Source organism: Cricetulus griseus, chromosome 3, assembly GCF_003668045.3.
Source record: "Cricetulus griseus strain 17A/GY chromosome 3, alternate assembly CriGri-PICRH-1.0, whole genome shotgun sequence".
Taxonomy (NCBI): domain Eukaryota; kingdom Metazoa; phylum Chordata; class Mammalia; order Rodentia; family Cricetidae; genus Cricetulus; species Cricetulus griseus.
The window spans coordinates 180861145-180870937 of NC_048596.1; the positions used below are offsets into that span (position 1 = coordinate 180861145).

Sequence of the window (9793 nt, forward strand, 5' to 3'; positions counted from 1 at the left end):
CTGGAGACTTGGAATCTGACACTGACAAATGGATGGGTGGGAAGTTATTTAGGAGGTGGAAATGACAGGATTAAAGTGTGTGACCAGTAAGGTAGGCATCAAATTGGCCCTAATGTTTAGATTTGGGTTTCCTAGTGCCAGTGGGATCTTTACTAGGTTAGGAAGAGCAAGCAGGTTTGGAAAATAAGGTCAGGGCAAGTACAACTAGAGTCGTCCATAAGGCCTTCAAGGCAGGTATCCAAAAGGTTGATCATAAGGGCGATAAGGCAAGGAGAGGAGCAAGGAGGGAAGGAACAAATCCCGGGAGGAACCTATGCAAGAATGAACAATAAGGAACTGGAGGAGTCTCTGGGTTCTGGGCCTGAGGGTGTGGCGATAAGGCAGGCTGGGGGCACGGTCTCAGGTCTCACGTGACGGCCTGGTGGTGCAGTGGCCGCTCAGATGCTACCATAACCCCGAGGGTAGAGTGCAGGGCGGCTCCTCCCGGCCCCGCCTCTCTGTCTTCCTCTTTCCCTCTTCATCCATTGGGTAATATCTACGTCCATCAAGGGCCCGCCTTCGAAATTAAGCCAATCAGAAATGGCGGGAGGGAGCTTTCTTCTGGTGCTGGTTCCTTAACTCCGGGCCTCTGGGGAAGTGTAAGGCAGTCTCTGTAACCGAGGCACTGCGCGCAGGATCTGAGCTGAGAGCATCTGCTGAGTGCGGGCGGCTCAAGCTGGTGCGGAGAGGACCAGGGGACGAGGTAAGGAAGGGGACTAGTTGGGGTGCGGACATGTTCCCCAGCCTGGCCTGCGGGCGCCTCAGGTGATGGGGCGGAGAGGAGATGAGGTGAGAGGGCGGGACGAGCTGGTCCCTCGGTCGTGGTCACCCCACTCACACGCAAGCGCCACGTGGGCCCCCGCACTAGTGTAGCCGGCTGGTTAGCCGGTTCCCTGCATCAGCTTCCTTAGTACTGGAGCACCCGTGAGCTGGGCGTTGCAAAGCGGATTCCTGTCTTAGGGAACACTAAACCAGAGCTGCAGTTCTTAGCTAGAACCCTACCTCCCAGCTAAGAATCAAGAGACTTGATTTCTTTAGGGGCGCTAAATTCTGTCCCATCTGCGAGAATGGTTTTCATTGCGCCCAGCTGCCTGTGCTTTTTGCAGGGTCAAGGGGCGTCTGAGGCCATCTGCCTCTGACCGACCTCATCTGCCCCTAGTTCAGCCGGGTGGGTAATGGACAGTTCTCACTGGCTTTGGGAAATCAATTTGACAGTGCGTTTATACCCTTTGACCTACTGATTTTGGAAACAAGTAAGGAAAAGGTAGCTGTAAAGGCCATGCAGTTTGGTGTTTAATAAGTACCAGGTTAGTGGAAACAAGCTCCCGGTCTCCAGTAATTGTGAATGTTTATGGCAAAATCGACAAACTGTACTATCACTGAAAACATTGCCTTTAACACGGAAGCCAGATTAAATGTACTTGGCCCAACGATATAAAAACCAGTACAGAATAACTAGAAGAAAGTACCTCAATGGCAAATAGTGAAAACCTCATTTATTTATTTCTTTATTTAATATTTATTGAGAGCGTTTCTCTGTGGCTTTGGACGCTGTCCTGGAACTAGCTCTTGTAGGCCAGGTTGGTCTCGGACTCACAGAGATCAGCCTGCCTCTGCCTCCCAAGTACTGGGGTTAAAGGTGTGGGCCACCAATGCCTGGCTTTTTTTTTTTTTTTTTTTTTTTTTTTTTTTTTTTTTGAGACGAGTTTTTCTGTGTAGCCTTGGCTCTTCTGGAACTCACTCTAAACCAGGCTGGCCTTGAACTCACAGAGATCTGCCTGCCTCTGCCTCTCTTGTGCTGGGATTAAAGGAGTGTGTCACCACACCCGGTTTGACTATTTTTTCTTACTGTATATTGAGACAGGACTTCTCTGTGTAGCTGGCCTCAAACTCTACTTGCCTATTCCTCCCAAATGCTGGGATTAAAGGTTTGCATCACCACTCCCAACTCCTTGAATCCCATCCTGCATGGCCTCATTTTGTTACCATGGCTGGCCCAGGATGATGCAAAAAAAACAACAATCTGCTATGTAAATCAGGCTAGTGTTGAACTCACAGAGATTAGCTTGCCTCTGCCTCTTTGCCTCCCAAATTCTGGAATTAAAGTCATATAGCACCAAGCTTGGCCTAGAAGTGTCATATTTTATTTTTGCAAACTTTCTGAAAACTAGGCATGGTGGTACCCAACCTCTCCCCTCCCCCCCCCCTTTTTTTTTCCTGAAGCAGGATTTCTCTGTGTAGCCCTGGCTATGCTGGAACTCTTCTTTGTAGACCAGGCTGGCCTCCAAATCACAGATTCATCTGCCTCCCGAGTTCAGTGTACTACAGTGTACCACCACTGTTTGTGGTGGTACACACCTTTAATCCAGTTACTCAGCAGGCTGGAGCAGACAGATCCATACCAGGACCTCCAGGGTGGCAAAGTGAGACCCTGTCTCAAAACAATGACAACAGCAAAAAACATTCCCAAATCTTTTTTTTCTTTTTTCCTTCGAGACAGGGTTTCTCTGTGTAGCTTTGGAGCATATACTGGCAGTCACTCTCAGACCAGGCTGGCCTTGAAGTCAGAGATCCACCTGCCTCTGCCCAAGTGCTGGGATTAAAGGCATGAGCCACCAACGCCCGGCAATTCCCAAATCTTTTGAGAACAGTACCTGGTGGCTTTAATTCTAGCTGCTCTGGAATCTGAGGCAGGAGGAGCTAAAGTTCAAGGCCAACCTTGAAACTCATTGAGATCCTGTCTCAAAATAAGTATAAAAGGGGGGCTGGAGATGTAGCTTAGTGGTAGATCAGCATAGAAGAGGCTGTCTGGGGGGGCTGGAGAGATGGCTCAGAGGTTAAGAGCACTGACTTCTTCCAGAGGTCCTGAGTTCAATTCCCAGCAACCACATGGTGGCTCACAACCATCTATAATGAGATCTGGTGCCCTCTTCTGGTGTGCAGATATACATGGAAGCAGAATGTTGTATATAATATAATAAAGAAATAAAAAGAAGAAGAGGCTGTCTGTTCAATCTCTAGTGATGCACAAAACAATAATAAAACAAAACCCAACCGTTTGAGACTGGTAGTGTTCCCATCCTACTAATAGTAAGTGCCATTGAAACTAGTGAAGCAGTGTGCCTGTTAAATATAGTGTGTGTCACTGTGGCTCTGAAATTGCCAAGTTGTGCTAATATTTGAGGACCTGCTGTGTACCAGGTACAGGACTGGACCCAGGATGGCTTCTAGTAAGCAGCTATGTGTCTGGAATTCATGGAGTAGATAGATTGCTTGGGAGGGCAGATACCTAGGATACTGCAGGGGAAATTGAACAAGGGAGCTAGCTAGATAGTAAGCACTGGCCTGAGAAAGGGCTCCCTCCGGAAAGGAGAGGAAGAGGAGGCACAAGGCAGCTGGGAGGAAGTCAGGAAGCCCTTATTATTGGTTCTATCAAACCAGAAAGAATATTAGCAAAAGAAATGTTTTAAAAATTTGAACTTTGAAGCTTTTATAAACTTTAATTTTTCAGATTGACGGAACAACCCACCTCCACTTGCCAATATAGTTTCAGAATGTCAAGTACTGTGTCCTACCGGATCTTCAATTCTGTAAGGAATCGTATTGCTGTATTACAAGGGGGTAGACGCTCATACTCAAGGGGTGCCTCGATCAGGAATCAATTGAAATGGAGGCATTTTCCTCAGACGTCGTCGACTCTAAAGAACCGTATTCCATGTGGTAGCTTTGCTCTGCAGAAAGCCTTCAGACACACATCAACTGAGGAAGAGGATTTCCACTTACAGCTTAGCCCCGAGCAGGTCAATGATTTGCTTCGAGCTGGCGAGTCATCTCACAAGCTTCTTGATTTCAACAGTGGAGTTCCAAATTCAGTGTTAAGGTTTGAGAGCAACCAGCTGGCTGCCAATTCCCCAGTGGAGGACCGACAAGGTGTAGCTTCCTGCATGCAAACCAATGGACTAATGTTTGGTATTTTTGATGGACATGGCGGCCATGCATGTGCACAAGCGGTGAGTGAGAGGCTCTTCTACTACATGGCAGTGTCCCTGATGTCCCACCAGACCTTGGGGCAGATGGAGGAAGCAATGGAAAACATGCAGCCTTTGCTACCCATCCTTCAGTGGCTCAAGCATCCTGGGGCTAGTATTTATAAGGATGTCACGTCAGTACATCTGGACCACCTTCGAGTCTATTGGCAGGAACTTCTTGACCTGCATATGGAAATGGGCTTGAGCATCGAAGAAGCATTGATGTACTCCTTCCAGAGACTGGATTCTGATATCTCACTAGAAATTCAGGCTCCTCTGGAAGATGAGGTGACAAAGAACTTATCCCTCCAGGTTGCTTTTTCTGGGTCAACAGCTTGCATGGCCCATGTCAATGGAATTCACCTGCATGTAGCAAATGCTGGTGACTGCCGGGCTATCCTTGGTGTCCAGGAAGATAATGGTGTGTGGTCCTGCTTACCTCTTACCCGTGACCACAATGCTTGGAATGAAGCTGAGCTGTCCCGGCTTAAGAGAGAACACCCTGAGTCTGAGGACAGAACACTCATCATAGATGATAGGCTGCTGGGTGTCCTCATACCCTGCAGGGCCTTTGGGGATGTCCAACTGAAATGGAGTAAAGAGTTGCAGCGTAGTGTCCTGGAGAGGGGCTTTGATACTGAGGCCCTCAACATCTACCAGTTCACACCACCCCACTACTACACTCCACCCTATCTGACTGCCAAGCCTGAGGTTACATACCACAAGCTGAGGCCCCAAGATAAGTTCCTTGTGCTGGCCTCAGATGGTCTGTGGGACATGCTAGGCAATGAGGATGTGGTAAGGCTGGTGGTGGGGCACCTATCCAAGGTTGGTTGCCATAAACCGGACCTGGACCAAAGACCAGCCAACCTGGGCCTCATGCAGAGTCTGCTGCTGCAGAGGAAAGCCAGTGGCCTCCATGCAGCTGACCAAAATGTAGCCACGCATCTGATCAGACATGCCATCGGGAGTAACGAGTATGGGGAGATGGAGCCAGAGAGACTGGCTGCCATGCTGACATTACCAGAAGATGTAGCCAGGATGTACCGGGATGATATCACTGTCATGGTGGTGTTTTTTAACTCAGAGTCAATTGATACATATTATAAGGAGGGTTCAGAGTCTCACCCCGTTGCCAAAGCTAGCACGAATACCATTTAAAACATTTTCACTTCTAAGTGAGCAATTCAGACCTTATTAAGGAATAGGCAGATATAGGTTGCTGAGTAATTGACTAACAAAGGAAGGTAAGGAAACTCAGACTTAGTAGCATTAGCAGTGATTTTTGTCTCTGAGTGCACTGATCAACTCTCTATGCTGCAGAGAATAAAGACTAAAAATGGCTTAGGCTTATGTAGCCCATGTCCTTTATAAAGACAAACTGTGTCATCCTGTGCTTTTAAAGATTAAATTTAATCATGAGTCTAAGAATAAATAATTCAGGATCTTCTGAGACCCAGTTGCAAAATTTATGAATGTGATCATTCTGAACTGTTATGCACAACTTCTAGGCTATAGTTTTTGTTTATTTTGTTTTCTAATTATGGAAGCCTAGGTTTACAAAGCAGTCTTCAGGGCACTTTTCTATGTCGTATTCTAACTTCCTGTGTGTGTGATTTTTCTGTAATGACTGAAGATGTTCTGTGCCATTTGCATTTTTAAAGCTGGTTAAATTTATTTTAAAATGGAATCCTCAAACTTGCAAGCAGGACTGCTGTAAACACGTTTAGAGCCACTCATCTTGTTTGTATTCTCAGCTGAGGATGAGAGGGGCTAGCTCTCTTGAGTTGTCTGAATTTAATTGTATAGCCTTTGGTCCCTTCTGAGTTCCACCACAAACCTTTGAGCCATACTGGGAGGTAACTTCTGTCTAATCCCTGACCCCTGGCTTTCTGCTTAGTAAAACATTCCATCAGGTTTAGCCACAGGATTATTCATAATTCTCATTCTTTCTGATTATATCCCTCAAACACTTGACATGATACTACCTCTCCTATGCTGCCCAGCCTCACCCTGCCTTTACTGGAAAATCTTTTACCTGTTCTCTCTTCTAAAGGTTGGAAGAGAGGTGTCGATGTGGCCAGGTGGTTGGTGTTGTGGACATTTGAGGGTGGGCTTATTCAGTGGTTTGTGGATTTAGGATTTCAGCCTGAGTCTAAGAGTTGGGAAAAGAATGCCCTGAGAGAACAGCCGTGAGCGAGGCTTTCTCTTTGCATCTTGGGAAGGAGGAGAGAGACTTATCAGATGGGACACCTGCCCCTGCCTGTTATGAATTGACATTGCTACGCCTCGGGGATTAGACCATATTTGGTATGAGAGTTGGGTGAAAATTGAGATGCATTTGGTCATAGGGCCTGCAGAATCCTTGTGTTGCTTGAAAGCTAACCCACATGGATCCTTTTTAGGGGATACATTTCTTCCTCTCTTTGGCTGTGGCATTAAACAGCAGGAAATGTGTCCCTAAATGGAAACACATGTATTCTTTTTTTTTTTTTGGCAGTTTTAATTTCCTCATCAGAGCATTGTAGGCAAAGTCTTAGTCTATCCCTTGTCTCTTACCCACTATGCCATCTACACACTAAAAGGTAATTAGGTTTGGCCCCCTCAGTTTTGTAGGTAGACATTCTGTCAAGAGTTGGGCTGGGCTGGCAGAACAGCTCAGTGGATAAAGGCTGCCAACCCTGGAAACTTGAGTTGCATCCCCGGGACCCACGTGTTGGAAGTTTTTTTTGCCCTCTGATCTCCACATATGCACATGGGTCGTATACTCACAAAATAATGAAATAAAAAATATGGGGATTGCTCTTTGGACATTTCCTAGTGTACCTGTTTAGTGATATGGTTTTTTAAAGGGACTCTTTTGGGTCTTTTTGTTCTGAAACCATTGCTGTTACTTCTGATCTCTCAGATTTTTACTCAAAAACAAAATGTAGGCAGTTGTCCCCTAGAGGGACCTGCCTGTACCTACACTTGGCTATGTTTACTTTCTGTGGCTCTTTCATGCTCTCAGGTGTGACTTGCCTGGGGGAGGGGGGCTTCCTCTTAACCTTCATGTGTAAGAGAGTCCTAAGTAATAAACCCCCACTGTGCTGCCTCAAAATAGAAAAAACCTGGGTGTGCTGGCACATGCCTTAATCCCAGCATTTGAGTGGTGGAGGGAAGATCAGAAGTTCATGGCACCTTGTCTACCAACAAAATAGTGTGTCCCAGTTAGACACCAAGGCCAGCCTAGGCTACACAGTGAGAACCTGCTTCAGGAAAAAAAACAAAACGGTAACCCCAAATGTGAGTCATTATTATTCTAGCTTGAAGATTTGCTGTTTGAATGGAAGACACTATTTGTCTGACTTTTTTTTGTTGTTTGTCCTTTGTTTCTTGTGCCAGCTAAACCCAGGAGTACTCCTGGGAGCCTTAACTGGTCTTCAATATCTGAGCCCTATTTTGGAGGCTGGCAGAATGGTTCTGATTCGGGTGACTTATCCTGAAGTTGATAGAACACAGACCTCACATTTGTGTCTCCAAGAGTGTCTGTGTTTTCTCACTGCTAATGGATGCTCCTGTTTTCCAGCTGAAATACTGAGAAAGAAGAAAGACAGGCTTATTAGCTACCTTTTCTCTTCCTCTGAGTATTGCCTTCTGGTTACATGTCAGTATGTCTGTCTTCTTGGCCATGGCCTCCTGAAGCAAATGAGCTTTTACTTTGGGACACAGAAATGGGACAGGAGATTCATGGTTCTTGTCAGTTTTTCCAAAACTCTTATCATCCTTTTCATATAGAGATTTCAATTTTTAGACTTTTAATAGTGAGATTGGCCATTTCATATCACAGATGTAACTTGAAGGAAGTATGTCTTGGTGCTTAAAATGACATGATTGGGGTAAGAAACTGATGGAAATGGTGTAACTTAGATTTTTTTTTTGTACAGTGCTGTTGATTTCTGAAGTTAGTAAAACTGTGGAAGAGATCATAGTTTTGAATGTATGCTAGATCATGTTAATAAGATTCAGTTTTCTAAGGTGTTATTTATAACGCTAAAGCTAATTTATTATAATGTAACTTTGAGGTGTTGTAATATATGGATGTTTTCCCCAGAAGTACATTTGGCTTAAAAGTTAAAAAGCTTTTAGGCACACTGGACAAAACCGTTGAGACACAATCAAGTTGACATCTTTTAAACACAGGTAAAACGTGAATGCTTGACCTTCAGATAAAGAAAGGGATAATTATGTAAATCAACAACAATGTATTCAAAGAAGGCTGGTTCTGTCCTTTTGACCAGTTTGTTTTCCTTGGACAGCTAGTGGGAAGCTGTAACCTCCCAGGTTAAACCATAATATTCTGGAATGGCGCCATCACAGTTTCATGTCTTTGAAGGGTGGTTGTTGAGTGTAACTCCCATTGGATTTGAAGGTCAAGGCTGATGCAGCCTGTCATGTGATGTAAACTGTCGTGTTTAGCCTGGTGGGGGAGGCATGTTTGGGCTTCGGTATAGCTATTTCCTGAGCCATCTGAGGTCCTATCCCTTCTTCCTTTGGTGTTTAACTTGCCTCCTGGAAAAAATATTTCTTACTATGCATTTTCTTGGAACAATCATTAACCATGTTCTTTAATAATTACTGGCATTTGTATTTTAAGCTGTGTACTGGTGGTTCCTATCTGACCCCGATTTTCTAACCTTTGAGGATATTTAAGTAGAACTTTTAAATAAAAGAAACAAAAATGAGATTTGGTCTCCTTTAGTTTGAACATTAATTTTTTTAGACCTAAGAATGCTGCGCCAACTTTTGTTTCAGCATTTTTATCTGACCAAGCACAAGTTTGGATTATTGAAGACCCTGCTCCAAAGAGAAGCATAGTGCACTAAGACTTTTAGTAGCTGCTAAGCACATGGGGAGTCCTTTTTAAGTATTTATTTATTTATTATTTAACTCTGCTTTTTGAGACAGTTTCTCTGTAGCTTTGGAGCCTATCCTGGTGCTCACTCTGTAGACCAGGCTGGCCTCGAACTCAAAGATCCGCCTGTCTTTGCCTCCCAAGTGCTGGGATTAAAAGCCATCATACCCATACCCCTGGTCCCCTTTTTGAGACTGGGTCTTGTTAATTGGGCTGGATATGTAGATCCTCTTGCCCCAGTCTCCAGACTATTAGGATCACAAGTATGAGACACCACCACCCAGCTGGAAAAATTCAAGTGTATAGATTTAACCTTCTGTCTCTAGATTTTTTTTTTTTTTTTTTGAGATAGGGTTTCTCTGTCTGGCTGTCCTGGAACTTACTCTGTAGACCAGGCTACTAAATGCCCCTAGATAGTCTCTATTGGAGACTAACCTGAATTGTCAGTAGCCAGAGTCCCAAGTAACTTCCATTTGGGACTGGTGAATTTTTACTGCTTGTTGGAGTGTTGGTCCCATTGGTCTCTGACCTTTTCTGCTTTCTCAATACACGTCTTAGTCTGGGCAATGGCTTGGATAGGAAAGCAGGAGCTTAGTGAGGAGGTCAGGATTCCTCTTCTGACTTTCATCACCAAGGGTAAAAGCAGGCTGGGCTCCCGGGAAAGTGGTCTATGGAGGAGCACCCTGGAGCCTACTGTATTTTTTGTCCACAGACCTGCCTGCCTCTCCCAGATTCTGGAAAGCCCTCATTAATCCCCAGCTCCCTGCATTAGAGAAGCAGGATGTTTTCCCAGGGCTGCAGTTCTGCCTGCCCTCAATTCACAAACCTTGGG

General features: G+C 45.1%; 1 protein-coding gene across 1 annotated transcript; it reads left to right on the forward strand.

Annotated features, from left to right (window-relative positions):
- Positions 1–578: 578 nt before the first annotated feature.
- On the forward strand, positions 579–8791 carry Pdp2 (pyruvate dehyrogenase phosphatase catalytic subunit 2). The gene is made up of 2 exons (XM_027405750.2): positions 579–742; positions 3551–8791. The coding sequence occupies exon 2, from the start codon at positions 3594–3596 to the stop codon at positions 5226–5228; it is 1635 nt and encodes a 544-aa protein (XP_027261551.1). The 5' UTR covers positions 579–742; positions 3551–3593; the 3' UTR covers positions 5229–8791.
- Positions 8792–9793: the final 1002 nt, after the last annotated feature.